Genomic DNA, 18,221 nt, shown 5'->3' with positions numbered 1-18,221 from the left:
ATTCGACATTCATGGAAATGGGGACTCTAATGAGGATAACGGTGTTTCTATGGCAAGGGCTTCTGCTTTCCTTTTTCCAATGGAATACAATAGAAGCGCAGACGCGCTACACTATCCCCGAGGAGCTGAACATAGGATCCGTTGTTGGGAATATAGCTCAAGATCTTGGTTTGCAAGTATCAGAGATTTCCGATCGTAAGCTGAGAATAGCTTCCGAGGCTGGTAAGCAGTATTTCAGTGTGGATTTGGGAAAGGGCGAGCTCATTGTTAATGAGAGGATAGACAGAGAGACTCTGTGCGGACAAAGTCCCAGTTGTCTGTTGCCTTTGGAGGCTATAATAGAAAACCCATTACAGCTCCATCGCGCTGAGATCGAGATACAGGATATAAACGACAATTCACCAGTATTCCAAAACAATCAAAACGTTCTTAATATTGCGGAGTCCACAATGTCAGGCACAAGATTCCGTTTTGAATCAGCACAAGACCCCGACGTGGGCTCCAATTCATTGCGCTCATACACACTCAGTAAAAATGACCATTTTGTGCTAGACATGAAAACAAAGAAAGATGGGTCAAAAGTCCCAGAATTAGTTTTAGAAAAAATATTAGACAGAGAGAAACAATCGGTACACAGTCTAATCCTGACGGCCGTAGACGGTGGGAGTCCTGCTAGATCAGGGACAGCAGAAATCACTATTCGAGTCCTAGACAGTAACGACAATGCACCTGTTTTTGAAGAAAGTACATATGACATCCAGGTAGCTGAAAACACACAACCAGGAACGGTCGTTGTCACTGTTAAAGCTGTCGACCGTGATGATGGAGCCAACTGTGAAATAGTGTATTCATTCGGACCACACACAGCAGAGTCGTTACAGAACCTGCTAAGTGTAGACCCGCAAACTGGTGAAATAACAATACAAGGAGAGATTGATTATGAGGCGAGTCATTCATTTAAATTTGATGTTCTCGCAACAGACAAAGGCACCCTTCCAATGCAGGGGCTCTGTAGTATTAATATCGAAATTATGGATTTGAACGACAATGCCCCAGAGATCATTTTAAAGTCTCAGCCTAGTCCAGTTAGGGAAGACGCGCCTATCGGAACTGTTGTAGCTTTGATAAGCGCCAAGGACATAGACTCTGGGGATAATGCTAAAGTTAGGCTGGATATAGCGCCCGGTTTACCATTTACTTTGAAACCATCCGTGTCTAATAACTACGCGTTGGTTACCGATGCAAGTTTGGATCGGGAAACAAATCCCGAATACACTGTGGAGATAAAAGCTTCTGACTCAGGAGCACCGTCTCTCAACTCAAGAAAAACAATTACGGTTCGTATTTTAGATGTCAACGACAACTCGCCAGTGTTTTCCCAGGCTTCATACACTGTCTATGCTAAAGAAAACGGAACCCCGGGATCTATACTGTATTCAGTGTCCGCCTCTGATCCAGACATGGGAGAAAATGCTAAGATCTCCTATTCTATATTAGACTCGAAAGTAGAAGACGTACCTGTCTCATCCTATATATACATAAACTCAGATAACGGCAGCATCTACAGCATGCACTCGTTTGACTATGAGAAACTGAAAGTGTTTCAGATACAGGTTCAGGCAAAAGACCACGGCTCTCCCTCACTGAGCAGCAACGCTACGGTTCATGTTTTTATCCTGGACCAGAACGACAATGTCCCCGCTGTTATTTACCCCTCCGCTATCATGGGCTCCGTCTCCCATCAGAATATGCCCCGGTCCGCTAAACCAGGCCACCTCGTCACAAAGGTAACAGCAGTGGACGCTGACTCGGGCCATAACGCCTGGATTTCCTACAGGCTGGCGGAGGCCACAGACACGTCTCTGTTCAGTGTGAATCTTTACACAGGGGAGGTGAGGACTAAACGCGCTGTTTCAGAGCAGGATGACTCCTCTCAGAGGCTGCTTATAGAGATAAAGGACAACGGGGAGCCGGCCCAGTCCACCACAGTCACTGTCAACATACTGGTAGAGGGCGGGCTCAACGAACCCATTTCAGACTTCCGCCAGAAAACAGCAGAGCCCAACAAGAAAAACAATAAAATCACCTTTTATTTGATCATCTCTCTGGCCTCAGTCTCCGTGTTGTCTTTGTTGACATTTCTGATATTAGTGGTGAAGTGCGTTAGAAACACGGGGAGCAACTCGAGTTGCTGCATCGGACGGGGCGACTCTGACGGATATAAGAATCCCAACAGAAACCTGCAGATCCAGCTCAACACTGACGGGCCTATTAAGTATGTGGAGGTCCTGGGAGGGGACATGTTGTCTCAGAGCCAGTCCTTCAGGTCGTGTCTCTCTCCAGTCTCAGAGTTCAGTGATTTCACCCTCGTTAAGCCCAGCAGCACCACTGACTTTAAGGAGATGATAAACGTGCTTGACGCGTCCTTACCCGACAGCGCGTGGACGTTCGAGAGCCAGCAGGTGAGCATATTGTATACATGCTATTACATAGTTTCCATTCATATCGTAGGTCTGAAATTGCAATAGACGTATACGTGGTTTCCGAGTTCAAGAAGTTGTCTGAATATGTTTTTCAGTTTTCTCCCTCTATCTTTGCAAATCCTCAGGCAAACACTTTGGCCTGCATTTATTGTAACTTTCTTCGGTAGTTTACTCTTCTACATGCTAGGTAGTTTGCATTCATTTGAACTTCCCATGGCTTGAATTGGTTTGTGCTAGGGTGACATTTTAACGGGATCTTGGGTCAGTTTTGTTTTTCCCTTCGTTGGGTAAGGATTTGTTGTTGTTTCTTTGGGGGGAGAGCTAATTCTAGACCCGTGCCGTGAGGCAATTTACCCTACCAACTTTCTAACCTCGCTGTTGTTCGGCTGTTGGCGCTGTCCACTACCTTGGTGAAAGAAAGAAAACGGTCATGAAAGAAAACGCATTCAATCCTCCCCATATTGATTATTTTGTGATTCCTGATTTGTTTGTACTGTAAGTAGGCCTATGTGTTTGATCAAGGATACATTCTATGGCGCTTAGGGAGTTATTTGTGCTTGACTACTTGACTATGTATTAAACGATCTACATACCTATACAGTTTATCTACCAACGGTTTTGTCAACATTGTCTTATATGGCCTATTAAAAGTATTATGGGTAACACTTTACATTACTTTGCCCTACCAGTGTAGTAACATTGTTATTTCTGTAGTAGCAACGTGTTCATGTTTTTGTCACTTTGTCCTTGTTGTTACATAGTAATTTATTAATTACATATCATATTTTGCTTAACTGCATGTTAATACAATGTAATTACAGAGTAACAACATAGGTATAGGGGCAACTTGTGTGACCATATTATAATAGCACTTTAGGAAAACGTTCACACATAAATCCCATCAATAATCACAGGTTTTTTTAGAACCTAAACAACCAATTTAAGTAATACAATAATCAATGTCTTACCCGATCCCATGAACATATTCAATTCACTCAATGTTTTGTCAATGTGTTCCCCCTGTGGTCACACAAGATTCCATGCCACACAGCGCTAGAATATGGGTGGTAATCCCAGTGTCCTAGCTAAATTCTGAATCTGACCCTCAAACTGTCATGGCCTCCTAATCATAATTAGGTTCCAGTAAGCTCTTTCATCCCTTCTCCTCTCCCATGCAACTCTTCCCCAGGTCGTTGCTGTAAAATAGAGTATGTTCTCTGTCACCCCACAGTAGGGTAAGGTTGAAATAGATAATGAATATGCATTGCCTCAACTCTCAACCTCTGCACCTTTGGCTGAGCTGTTTCTTTAACAACAGAGCTGCTCCCAGTTACAATCTATTGGAGCCCGGTTAACCAATCATGTACTGAGCTCTACAAAGAGATCTAGTCCCTCCCCTAGCCACAGTACCCCTAACAGTATACAGAGCTGGGAGCGACGGAGCTGTGCTCACATTGATCGCCTACATGTATTGGATTTGCTACACTTTTACGTCGGTTCATTTCAGAATTTACGCGGTATAGATATAAATTGTATTGCATTATCTTGCGATGTGTTACGGATCAAGTCCTTTATCTATTGCAGGCTATTTTTGGAAATGTGGACCGTAGTCAAGCTAAAGATTTTGCCATGGCGGGCGCTGTGGATGTTCCTTCTCTTATGGAATACAATAGAGGCACAGACTCGCTACACCATTCCTGAGGAAATGGACGTGGGCTCTGTTGTTGGAAATATTGCGAAGGACCTGGGCTTTGAAGTGTCAGAGATCTTAGATCGTAAACCAAGAATAGCTTCCGAGGCTGGTAAGCAATATTTCGATGTGGATTTGGGAAAAGGCGAACTTGTGGTTAATGAGAGAATAGACAGGGAGGGTCTGTGTGGACAAAGTGACAGCTGTATGTTACCATTACAAGTTATAATCGAGGACCCACTTCAGTTTTATCGAATTGATGTGGAAATACAGGATATAAACGATAATTCTCCACTTTTCAAGTCAGATGACAACACAATAAACGTGGCGGAATCAACTCTGCCGGGCGCAAGATTTCTTTTGGAGACGGCACAGGACCCTGATGTTGGAGCAAACATGCTGCGCTCTTATGCACTGAGTAAAAACGACTTCTTCACGTTAAATATTAAGAATAGTAAAGATGGAACAAAGGTCCCCGAGCTTGTTCTTGAAAAAGCGGTTGACAGAGAGAAACAGTCTGTGCACCACTTAATTCTCACAGCTTTTGATGGAGGTACTCCTGCTAGATCTGGGACAGCGAAATATACAGTTAAGATTTTAGATAACAACGACAACGCGCCTAGTTTTGAGCAGGACTTGTATGAGATTCAGCTGAGCGAAAGTACAGATTCCGGAACGTTGGTATTGACTGTTAAGGCCAACGATTTAGATGAGGGCTTCAACGGCGATGTGGTATATTCCTTCGGATCCCATAATCCGGATGAAGTGGAAAACATATTTACTATCAACCAAGATACTGGAGAAATTACACTCTCACACGCGTTAGATTACGAAATAAATCCTTCTTACAAATTTGATATACGTGCGAGGGACAAAGGTACGCCATCCATGGAGGCTCATAGCAGTGTTCAGGTGACTGTTATAGATGTAAATGATAACCCACCAGAGATATCCATCACCTCCTCACCTAAACCCGTTAGAGAGGATGCTCCAGTCGGGACCATGGTAGCTCTGATTAGCGCAAAGGATTTAGACTCCGGAAACAATGGTAAAGTCAATCTTCGTATGACTTCAGATTGCCCATTCAAAATAAACCCCTCATTTTCTAACCATTACGCACTGGTAACAGATTCAACTTTAGACCGGGAGACATTCCCTTATTACCGTATAGAGCTTGAAGCCTCCGATTCCGGGTCCCCACCTCTGACGTCGAAAAAAATCATAACTGTGAATATTTTAGATGTTAATGACAACCCTCCCGTCTTCTCTACGCCGGTTTACACGGTGTATGCAAGGGAGAACGGTGCAGCAGGATCAATATTGTTTTCGGTGTCCGCTTCAGATCTAGACATGGGTGAAAATGCTAAAATCTCTTATTCTATATTAGACTCTAAAGTACAAGACGTGTCTGTCTCCTCCTACATTTACATAAACTCAGATAACGGTAGCATCTACAGCATGCACTCGTTTGACTATGAGAAACTAAAAGTGTTTCAGATCCAGGTTCAGGCAAAAGACCACGGCTCTCCTTCACTGAGCAGCAACGCTACGGTTCATGTTTTTATCCTGGATCAGAACGACAATGTCCCCGCTGTTATTTACCCCTCCGCTATCATGGGCTCCGTCTCCCATCAGAATATGCCCCGGTCCACTAAACCAGGCCACCTCGTCACAAAGGTAACAGCAGTGGACGCTGACTCGGGCCATAACGCCTGGATTTCCTACAGGCTGGCGGAGGCCACAGACATGTCTCTGTTCAGTGTAAATCTTTACACAGGGGAGGTGAGGACTAAACGCGCTGTTTCAGAGCAGGATGACTCCTCTCAGAGGCTGCTTATAGAGATAAAGGACAACGGGGATCCGGCCCAGTCCACTACAGTCACTGTCAACATACTGGTAGAGAACGGGCTCAACGAACCCATATCAGACTTCCGCCAGAAAACAGCAGAGCCCAACAAGAAAAGCAGTAAAATCACCTTTTATTTGATCATCTCTCTGGCCTCAGTCTCCGTGTTGTCACTATTGACTTTTCTGATATTAGTGGTGAAGTGCGTTAGAAACACAAGGAGCAACTCGAGTTGCTGCATCGGACGGGGCGACTCTGACGGATACAAGAATCCCAACAGAAACCTGCAGATCCAGCTCAACACTGACGGGCCTATTAAGTACGTGGAGGTCCTGGGAGGGGACATGTTGTCTCAGAGCCAGTCCTTCAGGTCGTGTCTCTCTCCAGTCTCAGAGTTCAGTGATTTCACCCTCGTTAAGCCCAGCAGCACCACTGACTTTAAGGAGATGATAAACGTGCTTGACGCATCCTTACCTGACAGTGCGTGGACGTTTGAAAGCCAGCAGGTGAGCACATCGACACATTGAAGTGTTTGTTTTCTATTAGCATATGTCGGATAGTCTCCGTGTGTATTTTCATTCTAACGTGGTGTTTTATCATGTGTATAGTTTTGTTGGAGGACAATATCTCAGCACTTATCAGAAGTTATATTCGGCTTCTGTCGTTCCGGAATCTGTACTTTCGTCTTTATTGCAGGTTTCATGCCCACGATGTGGCTGTAGCTTACGGCGCTGTCCGTTGCTGAGGTGCTGAATTGCAAATGCATCCTCTGACGGTCACGGCAAACATTGCACGTTTATTTTCCTCCGATATTCCTCACTTCATCGGGCTATATCATAATATTTATCTTTAGGAAATGCATTTGCTATGCTACTTTACTGCATGTTACCATGGGATAGGCCGATGTTTTCGTTCCACGACATGAATAGCAATCCTGGTTGGAACCGATTGCCATGGTTGAGATAGTTCTATATCGATGGAATCTAAGTGTCTGTGACGTGTATCATATCCACTTCTGTTCCATTTGATATGCGTCATGGCAACATGTTTTCCATTATTGATTCAGTAGCAATGTATAGACATTAGGCTATACCTATATGATAACAATATCATCATATTGGGACTCATTATCTTTACAAGCCCAAGTCTTAAGTGTGTTTAACTAATATTCTATTGTAGACATGGACACAAATGTGACTCTATCCTTAATGCGATCAGTTCACAGATGGAATTACCCGCAATTGGTCTTTGTATAGCCTACATTCCTACATGTCTGCCTTACATTAAAACAAATCCATTGTATGTGCTATTTGATAAACTAATTATCGAAAATAAATCAATAGGGTAATGTAGACAATGATATAATCATTTTGTATTTCAGGGGTCTCCTACTAAAATAACAGATGATCAGATTAAAGTGCAAACACCTCATCTCACTCCAGCATTATAATCGGTACTGTTTCTTTAAGGAGCACTACTGCTCCCTGTTATGATCTATTGGAGCAGTCTGCACCAATAGCATGCTGAACTATACAAAGAGATCTAGTCACTCCCACAGCCACAGCACCATAGCCTCTACGATGCACAGAGCTGGGAGAGACCGAACCGCAATATCAGTAGGACGTCAAATACAAGCAGTGTTTATCAGAATGATCCCTTGATCATTGTTTAGCTTACTGCATTTCCCTGCAATGTATAACAAACAACATCATCTACCAAGTCTACTTTTTCATAGAAATGGGGATATTAAACAGAATCATGGATTTGTATTTGCGGACGCTGATGTTCTTTCTCGTGTGGAATACAATAGAGGCGCAGACTCGATATACCATTCCCGAGGAGCTGAACGTGGGATCCGCTGTTGGAAATATAGCTAAGGATCTGGGTTTAGGAATATCGGAGATCTCTGATCGTAAACTGAAAATAGCCTCGGAGGCTGGTAAGCAGTATTTCAGTGTGGATTTGGGAAAAGGCGATCTCATTGTTAATGAGAGGATAGACAGAGAAGGTCTGTGCGGACAAAGCGCGAGTTGTCTGTTGCTTTTAGAGGCTATAGTGGAAAACCCTCTACAACTTCATCGTGTTGAAATTGACCTGCAGGATATAAACGACAATTCTCCAGTTTTTCCAAACAACCAGAATGTCTTGAATATCGTAGAGTCTACAGTGCCAGGTATAAAATTTCGTTTGGAATCAGCACAGGACCCTGACGTTGGGTCAAATTCAATACGCTCATACACACTCAGTAAAAACGAACATTTTGCTTTAAATGTCAAAACTAGCAAGGATGGGACTAAAGTCCCAGAGTTGGTTTTAGAAAAGATGATGGACAGAGAACACGTTGCAACACACAGTCTCTTTCTGACAGCCATTGATGGTGGAATTCCTGCCAGATCAGGGACAGCAGAAATCACCGTTAGGGTCCTTGATCATAACGATAATGCTCCTGTATTTGAAACATCTTTATATGATGTAAAATTGCTGGAAAACACACATATTGGGACCGTAGTTTTGACAGTCAAAGCTGTCGATCTTGACGAAGGTGTCAACGCCGAAGTAGTGTATTCTTTTGAGCCACATACTCCCGAATTGCTGAAACGTATATTTTCAATCGATTCGGAAACGGGGGAGATCGCCATAACGGGAGAATTAGATTTTGAAGCAGGAAGCTTTTACAAATTTGATGTTCTTGCTACTGACAACGGCCTTCATACAATGCAAGGTCTGTGCACTGTTGAGGTAGATGTAATAGATGTTAACGACAATATTCCTGAGGTCATTTTGAAATCTAAACCTAGCCCAGTTAAGGAAAATGCACCTATTGGCACTGTAGTTGCTCTGATAAGCGCAAAGGATTTAGACTCTGGAGATAACGGTAAAGTAATTTTAACTGTACCACCAGGAATACCATTTACATTAAAACCATCCGTTTCTAATAACTATGCGCTGGTTACCGACCACACTTTGGATCGGGAGTCAAATCCAGAGTATGTTGTTGAGGTTACGGCAGTTGATTCTGGATCACCCCCTCTGTCATCCAGAAAGATCATTACTGTCACTGTTATTGACGTCAATGACAACTCGCCAGTGTTTTCCCAGCCTTCATATACGGTGTATGCTAAAGAAAACGGTACCCCAGGATCAATACTGTGTTCAGTGTCCGCCTCTGATCCAGACATGGGAGAAAATGCAAAAATCTCGTATTCTATATTAGACTCTAAAGTACAAGACGTGTCTGTCTCCTCCTACATTTACATAAACTCAGATAACGGTAGCATATACAGCATGCACTCGTTTGACTATGAGAAACTGAAGGTGTTTCAGATCCAGGTTCAGGCAAAGGACCACGGCTCTCCTTCACTGAGCAGCAACGCTACGGTTCATGTTTTTATCCTGGATCAGAACGACAATGTCCCCGTTGTTATTTACCCCTCCGCTATCATGGGCTCCGTCTCCCATCAGAATATGCCCCGGTCCGCTAAACCAGGCCACCTCGTCACAAAGGTAACAGCAGTGGACGCTGACTCGGGCCATAACGCCTGGATTTCCTACAGGCTGGCGGAGGCCACAGACATGTCTCTGTTCAGTGTAAATCTTTACACAGGGGAGGTGAGGACTAAACGCGCTGTTTCAGAGCAGGATGACTCCTCTCAGAGGCTGCTTATAGAGATAAAGGACAACGGGGATCCGGCCCAGTCCACTACAGTCACTGTCAACATACTGGTAGAGAACGGGCTCAACGAACCCATATCAGACTTCCGCCAGAAAACAGCAGAGCCCAACAAGAAAAGCAGTAAAATCACCTTTTATTTGATCATCTCTCTGGCCTCAGTCTCCGTGTTGTCACTATTGACTTTTCTGATATTAGTGGTGAAGTGCGTTAGAAACACAAGGAGCAACTCGAGTTGCTGCATCGGACGGGGCGACTCTGACGGATACAAGAATCCCAACAGAAACCTGCAGATCCAGCTCAACACTGACGGGCCTATTAAGTATGTGGAGGTCCTGGGAGGGGACATGTTGTCTCAGAGCCAGTCCTTCAGGTCGTGTCTCTCTCCAGTCTCAGAGTTCAGTGATTTCACCCTCGTTAAGCCCAGCAGCACCACTGACTTTAAGGAGATGATAAACGTTCTTGACGCGTCCTTACCTGACAGCGCGTGGACGTTTGAAAGCCAGCAGGTGAGCACATCGACACATTGAAGTGTTTGTTTTCTATTAGCATATGTCGGAGAGTCTCCGTGTACATTTTTATTCTAACTTGGTGTGTTATCATGTATTGTATAGTTTGTTTGGAGCCCAATATCTTACCTCTTATCAGAAGCTTCTCTCGGCTTGCGTCCTTTTCTTTGTAGCAGGCTTCTGCTGTATGCATGTCTATACCCACGATGTGGCTCAAGCTTTTTGTGTTGTCCGTTACTGAGGTGCTGAATTGGAAACGCATCCTCCGTCGGTCACAACAAATATTTCAAATGTATTTACCCCCAATTTTGTCCACATCAATATATCATGTTTATATTTAAAAACGGCCTTCCTATGCTACTTTACTGGCATCGCAGTTTGGGCTGTTTTCGTTCCAAGACATGAGCATTCCTATTTGTTGGAAACGGTTGTCATGGTTTTATCTGATAGAACTCAAAGAACTATCTTGCACATGATTGTGCTAAGTGTTTGTGACGTATTTCATATCCACGTAAGGATTGCCTCACAATCAATGCGTGTCGTAATTGCCTTCCATTTGATGTGTGTCATGGCAATAATTGATTCACACAATGTAATGACAATGTAATTGTATTGGGCATGACTTATATTGGGCCTGATTATCGTTACAAGCCCAAGTACGGTACAGCTCTCAAACTATGTGTAACCTATATTCTATTGGAGACATGTACACAAATTTGACTCTCTATCCTCACTGGGATCAGTTCACAGTTGAAATTACCCGCAGTTGATCCCTGTATCCATGCCTACATGTGTGCCTTAGTTTTTACAAATCAATTTTATTTGGTATTAGACAAACAAAAATAAATAAATCATGTAATGTTGTTAATCAAATATCATTCAATATTTCAGGGGTATCCTACTAAAAGAACAGATGATCAGATTGAAGCTCAAATGACAGCTCTTCTCACTCCAGCATTATAATTGGTACTGTTTCTTTAAGGAGCACTAGTGCTCCCTGTTATGATCTATTGGAGTAGTCTGCACCAATAGCATGCTGAACTGTACAAAGAGATCTAGTCACTCCCACAGCCACAGCACTATAGCCTCTACGATGCACAGAGCTGGAAGAGACCGAACCGCAATATCAATAGGACGTCAAATACAAACAGTGTTTATCAGAATGATCCCTTGATCATTGTTTAGCTTCCTGCTTTTCCCTGCAATGTATAACAAACAACATCATCTACCAAGTCTACTTTTTCATAGAAATGGTGATACTAAATGGAATCATGGATTTGTATTTGCGGACGCTGGTGTTCTTTCTCGTGTGGAATACAATAGAGGCGCAGACTCGATATACCATTCCCGAGGAGCTGAACGTGGGATCCGTTGTTGGAAATATAGCTAAGGATCTGGGTTTAGGAATATCGGAGATCTCTGATCGTAAACTGAAAATAGCCTCGGAGGCTGGTAAGCAGTATTTCAGTGTGGATTTGGGAAAAGGCGATCTCATTGTTAATGAGAGGATAGACAGAGAAGGTCTGTGCGGACAAAGCGCGAGTTGTCTGTTGCTTTTAGAGGCTATAGTGGAAAACCCTCTACAACTTCATCGTGTTGAAATTGAGCTGCAGGATATAAACGACAATTCTCCAGTTTTTCAAAACAATCAGAATCTACTAAATATTGCAGAGTCTACAGTCCCAGGTGTAAAATTTCGTTTGGAATCAGCACAGGACCCTGACGTTGGGTCAAATTCAATACGCTCATACACACTCAGTAAAAATGAACATTTTGCTTTAAATGTCAAAACGAACAAGGATGGGACTAAAGTCCCCGAGTTGGTTTTAGAAAAGATGATGGACAGAGAACACATTGCAACACACAGTCTCTTTCTGACAGCCATTGATGGTGGAATTCCTGCCAGATCAGGGACAGCAGAAATCACGGTTAGGGTCCTTGATCAGAACGACAATGCTCCTGTATTTGAAAACTCTTTATATGATGTGAAATTGCTGGAAAATACACATGTTGGAACTGTTGTTTTGACTGTCAAAGCTGTTGATCTTGACGAAGGTGTCAATGCCGACGTTGTGTATTCTTTTGAGCCACATACTCCCGAATCATTGCAAAGTATATTTTCAATTGATTCCGAAACGGGGGAGATCGCCATAACGGGTGAATTGGATTATGAAGCAGGAAGCTTTTACAAATTTGATGTTCTTGCTATTGACAAAGGTACGCTTTCTATGCAAGGAATGTGCACGGTTGAAATCGATGTAATGGATGTAAACGATAATGTTCCTGAGGTTGTTTTGAAATCTAAACCTAGCCCAGTTCGGGAAGACGCACATATTGGCACTGTAGTGGCTCTACTGAGCGCTAAGGACATAGACTCTGGAGATAACGGTAAAGTCAGTTTAAGTGTCCCGAAAGGCATACCGTTTACATTAAAGTCGTCGGTTTCTAATAATTATGCGCTGGTTACCGACCACACTTTAGATCGGGAGTCAAATCCAGAGTACGTTATTGAGATAACGGCAGTTGATTCTGGATCACCCCCTCTGTCATCCAGACAGATCATTACTGTCACTGTTATTGACGTCAACGACAACTCACCGGTGTTTTCCCAGCCATCACACACTGTCTATGCTAAAGAAAACGGTACCCCAGGATCTATACTGTGTTCACTGTCCGCCTCTGATCCAGACATGGGAGAAAATGCCAAGATCTCGTATTCTATATTAGACTCTAAAACACAAGACGTTTCTGTCTCTTCTTATGTTTATATTAACTCAGACAACGGCAGCATCTACAGTATGCACTCGTTTGACTATGAGAAACTGAAGGTGTTTCAGATACAGGTTCAGGCAAAAGACCACGGCTCTCCCTCACTGAGCAGCAACGCTACGGTTCATGTTTTTATCCTGGATCAGAACGACAATGTCCCCGCTGTTATTTACCCCTCCGCTATCATGGGCTCCGTCTCCCATCAGAATATGCCCCGGTCCGCTAAACCAGGCCACCTCGTCACAAAGGTAACAGCAGTGGACGCTGACTCGGGCCATAACGCCTGGATTTCCTACAGGCTGGCGGAGGCCACAGACATGTCTTTGTTCAGTGTGAATCTTTACACAGGGGAGGTGCGGACTAAACGCCCTGTTTCAGAGCAGGATGACTCCTCTCAGAGGCTGCTTATAGAGATAAAGGACAACGGGGATCCGGCCCAGTCCACTACAGTCACTGTCAACATACTGGTAGAGAACGGGCTCAACGAACCCATTTCAGACTTCCGCCAGAAAACAGCAGAGCCCAACAAGAAAAACAGTAAAATCACTTTTTATTTGATCATCTCTCTGGCCTCAGTCTCCGTGTTGTCACTATTGACTTTTCTGATATTAGTGGTGAAGTGCGTTAGAAACACAAGGAGCAACTCGAGTTGCTGCATCGGACGGGGCGACTCTGACGGATACAAGAATCCCAACAGAAACCTGCAGATCCAGCTCAACACTGACGGGCCTATTAAGTACGTGGAGGTCCTGGGAGGGGACATGTTGTCTCAGAGCCAGTCCTTCAGGTCGTGTCTCTCTCCAGTCTCAGAGTTCAGTGATTTCACTCTCGTTAAGCCCAGCAGCACCACTGACTTTAAGGAGATGATAAACGTTCTTGACGCGTCCTTACCTGACAGCGCGTGGACGTTTGAAAGCCAGCAGGTGAGCGCAGAGATATAATCCTTCGTTGTATACAAATGGAATAGGCCTACTATCTAGGCTTCACTGGTTCTATACAATAATTGTACTGATATTGTGTGAATACAAATTACTTCACCTGGGTTGAATCTTGAATGTCAGTCCGTTGGAGACTATGTTGCAACCTGTGGTTGTTCCTCGTATAAACCTCTTATTTAAATAACATTGTCATAGCACCCTATTTTTGAGTACTGCACGATATTATATTGATAGTGTGATTGTGTTTGTTACAGAGCTATTATTGTTTTGAAATATAACTGCTTCCACGTTTAAAAAACTACGAATGACTAGCAATTACGTATGTGTGCGTATATTTACAAATTCAAGTGTGTTAGACCGGATTTGAATCCTTGTGCTCTTCTACCACTCACGATTTAGAAAAACTGCACAAAGTTCATGTTTGCATTTAACATATCGGCTTCATTTGTTCAGGGTAATATTTTGTTGTACGTGAATTACTGTCGAAAGACAATACGGAGTATATGCCCACAGGAACTGGGTATGTTGACCTAAGTTTTCACATTTCAGCACCACGGACAACGACATTCGCTGCCACATTTGAGAGATCGGTGCTCTTGTTCAGCCTACACATAGGCACAGGCCCTATCTGGTTGACATACATCCACTTCATATCAACTTCAATAAAGGGGTTATTTAGTGTAAATACTTTAATAGTGTCATGTGAAATATATAGCCTAGCGTTAGAACGAAAGCCGAATTGAATGACATCAGCTCTCAGACTATGATACAAGTCTATAGCCTACGCCATATGCTTTCATGATTCCATCAGTTAACTCGGACATGTTGTCATATCATTGTGATATCTTTACAAAGAGAATGTATTCAGGAAATATGCTCTCATTTGTTTGTTTTTTATGTTTGCCCTGATTCCCATCGTGAAAATTGTCTGTGACTTTAAAAGGTACCTCAGTTGTCAATTGGTGTAGACGGTGTTGCACTGTTCACCAATAGCATGCAGCACTGTAGAAAGAGATCTAGTCCCTCCCCCAGTGATAGCGCCATAACCCTTACAATGTAGAGAACCGGCAGAGACGGTGCTGTGCTTGTGTTTCACTGATTCGAAATGGATTTGAATATAGCTGAAACGGAGAGGTGATAATAGCAAATGTAGGCTATGGAATATGCTATTCTAAAGATGTTTTCCACGCGTTGTTTTATCGGATCATAACAGTATGAAGAAATTGAAATTGAAAGAGAGGACGTGCCTCGGTGATTGGGGAGGGCAGGTGATCTGGCTCCTATGTTTCTTTTTGTCTTGGAATACAACAGGAGCGCAGATTCGTTACACCGTTCCAGAGGAATTGAACGTGGGATCCGTGGTTGGAAATATAGCAAAAGATCTGAGTTTGGAAGTAGCGGAGATTTCTACTCGGGAATTGCGGATAGCCTCCGTGGGTGGTAAGCAGTATTTCAGCGTGGATTTAGCAAAGGGTGAACTGGCTGTAAGCGACAGAATCGACAGGGAGAGTCTGTGCGGACAAAGCGTCAGTTGTCTCTTGCCACTAGAAGTCATAATTGAGAATCCTCTTCAGCTACATAGGGTGGAAGTTGAAATTCAAGATATAAATGACAATGCTCCACATTTTCAATCATCTGAGCGCACATTGAAAATAGCTGAATCTACCGCACCAGGTATGCGATTTTCTTTGGAGAGCGCCCAGGATCCTGACGTTGGCGACAATTCTTTAAAATCCTATTCTCTAAGCAAAAACGACCATTTTAGCTTGAATATAATAGATGTAGGTGATGGGAGAAAAGTCCCTGAATTAGTGTTGGAGAAAGCATTGGATCGGGAGAATAAGGCTACACATCGGCTGTTATTGACCGCCTTAGACGGTGGCACTCCAGTTAGGTCAGGGACCTCACAGATTACAATTGTCGTCTTGGATAACAACGATAACAATCCTGTATTCGAAAATGCGGCATACAAAGTGTCCCTTGACGAAAATACTCCACAGGGATCATCTTTTCTAAAAGTTGAGGCGAACGATTTGGACGATGGGCCAAATGGAGATATAGAATATTCTTTAGGTGACCATACTGCACCATCTGTAAAGGCCTTATTTGACATTGATCCAAAATCGGGAGAAATATTTTTAAAGGGTGTTCTGGATCATGAGAGTACTCCCTCTTACAGAATCGAGATCATTGCTAAAGACAAAGGTGTCCCAGAGATGGAAGGACAGTGCAACGTTCAGATTGATGTCATAGACGTAAATGACAACCCTCCGGAAATTAGTCTCACTTCTAAACCAAGCCCAGTGCGCGAGGACGCGCCAAAAGGGACTGTAGTCGCATTGATCAGCGCAAGGGACCTAGACTCGGGTGACAATGGAAAAGTGACACTAAAAATGGCACCTGGTTATCCTTTCACACTGAAACCATCTTTTTCGAATCATTACGCATTAATCAGCAATGGAGGTTTGGACCGTGAAACGTTCCCAGAGTACAGCATACTGATTACAGCTACTGATGCGGGCTCCCCTCCTCTGAGCAGCGAAAAAACGATTCCAGTCTATATTCTGGATGTAAATGATAATTCACCTACGTTTCCAGACACAACATATAATGTTTACGTCACAGAGAATAACACCCCTGGTTCTATTATTTGTTCCGTGTCCGCAGCAGACGTAGATTTTGGAGAAAATGCTAAGATCTCCTATTCTATATTAGACTCTAAAGTACAAGACATGTCTGTCTCCTCCTATATTTACATAAACTCAGATAACGGCAGCATATACAGCATGCACTCGTTTGACTATGAGAAACTGAAGGTGTTTCAGATCCAGGTTCAGGCAAAAGACCACGGCTCTCCTTCACTGAGCAGCAACGCTACGGTTCATGTTTTTATCCTGGATCAGAACGATAATGTCCCCGCTGTTATTTACCCCTCCGCTATCATGGGCTCCGTCTCCCATCAGAATATGCCCCGGTCCGCTAAACCAGGCCACCTCGTCACAAAGGTAACAGCAGTGGACGCTGACTCGGGCCATAACGCCTGGATTTCCTACAGGCTGGCGGAGGCCACAGACACGTCTCTGTTCAGTGTGAATCTTTACACAGGGGAGGTGAGGACTAAACGCGCTGTTTCAGAGCAGGATGACTCCTCTCAGAGGCTGCTTATAGAGATAAAGGACAACGGGGATCCGGCCCAGTCCACCACAGTCACTGTCAACATACTGGTAGAGAACGGGCTCAACGAACCCATATCAGACTTCCGCCAGAAAACAGCAGAGCCCAACAAGAAAAACAGTAAAATCACTTTTTATTTGATCATCTCTCTGGCCTCAGTCTCCGTGTTGTCACTATTGACTTTTCTGATATTAGTGGTGAAGTGCGTTAGAAACACAAGGAGCAACTCGAGTTGCTGCATCGGACGGGGCGACTCTGACGGATACAAGAATCCCAACAGAAACCTGCAGATCCAGCTCAACACTGACGGGCCTATTAAGTATGTGGAGGTCCTGGGAGGGGACATGTTGTCTCAGAGCCAGTCCTTCAGGTCGTGTCTCTCTCCAGTCTCAGAGTTCAGTGATTTCACCCTCGTTAAGCCCAGCAGCACCACTGACTTTAAGGAGATGATAAACGTGCTTGACGCGTCTTTACCTGACAGCGCGTGGACATTCGAGAGTCAGCAGGTGAGAGAAACTACATTGTGCTAAAATGATCTCAGTCAGCACACTCAAACTAAATACGCCGGTTTTGTTTTTATGTTGTTTAATGTCAACACATCTTGTTGTTGACTTAAGCTAATAAACACTATGCTTGGGTTTGTTATGGAATGACACAGTTGACAGTTCATACTTTTTAACGCCATTCATCTCAAATAACGTAGCCCTTTAAAGGCCTGTATCAATCGTGTTTCATATTGCATTTTTCATGTCGTTGTTTGTTGCTTTCATGTCGTTGTTTTTTCTCTAAAAAAGGATAATGTCTTTTGATGGCAAACAAGTGGAGGACAGAGCTAAATGGCTTCAGTTTTACCAAGCATTAGCACCTGTTATTATTAGAAGGTGACGGAAGACAATCAAAGCTTACGAAACTGTCTATAGATGTTTTTTCCTTTCTCTTTTGTCTTTTTTATTTATTATCTCTAAAACACGTGCAGTGTGTGTGTGTGTGTGTGTGTGTGTGTGTGTGTGTGTGTGTGTGTGTGTGTGTATGGGAGAGAGAGAGAGACAGAGAGAGCGAGCATGTATGCGCGTGTGTAGCAGATGTGGCACCATGAAAAGAAACTGCTTGTATTGTCCCATGATTGGAGAGTTGTGCCTCTC

The 18,221-nt window shown here is 43.6% G+C and overlaps 3 protein-coding genes across 6 annotated transcripts in view; all 3 read left to right on the top strand.

The window, feature by feature from the left end:
• The window catches only part of LOC310823763 (protocadherin gamma-A11-like), a gene marked incomplete at its 5' end in the record, with an annotated part of 78,449 nt that overhangs the window by 50,068 nt on the left and 10,160 nt on the right, over positions 1-18,221 (top strand). The window lies entirely within an intron of this gene.
• Positions 18-10,219, top strand: LOC310821528 (uncharacterized protein; the record flags this gene model as incomplete). The annotated part of the gene is made up of 4 exons (XM_083693612.1): positions 18-2,473; positions 4,068-4,285; positions 5,561-6,499; positions 7,755-10,219. The coding sequence occupies 4 exons, from the start codon at positions 18-20 to the stop codon at positions 10,217-10,219; spliced, it is 6,078 nt and encodes a 2,025-aa protein (XP_083549738.1).
• On the top strand, positions 11,470-17,609 carry pcdh1g31 (protocadherin 1 gamma 31; the record flags this gene model as incomplete). The annotated part of the gene is made up of 2 exons (XM_083693603.1): positions 11,470-11,723; positions 15,410-17,609. The coding sequence occupies 2 exons, from the start codon at positions 11,470-11,472 to the stop codon at positions 17,607-17,609; spliced, it is 2,454 nt and encodes an 817-aa protein (XP_083549729.1).

This window comes from Argentina silus (assembly GCF_951799395.1).
Source record: "Argentina silus genome assembly, chromosome: 2".
Taxonomy (NCBI): Eukaryota; Metazoa; Chordata; class Actinopteri; order Argentiniformes; family Argentinidae; genus Argentina; species Argentina silus.
Note: the sequence above shows the minus strand (reverse complement) of the source record. Positions and strands in the feature narration are given on the sequence as shown.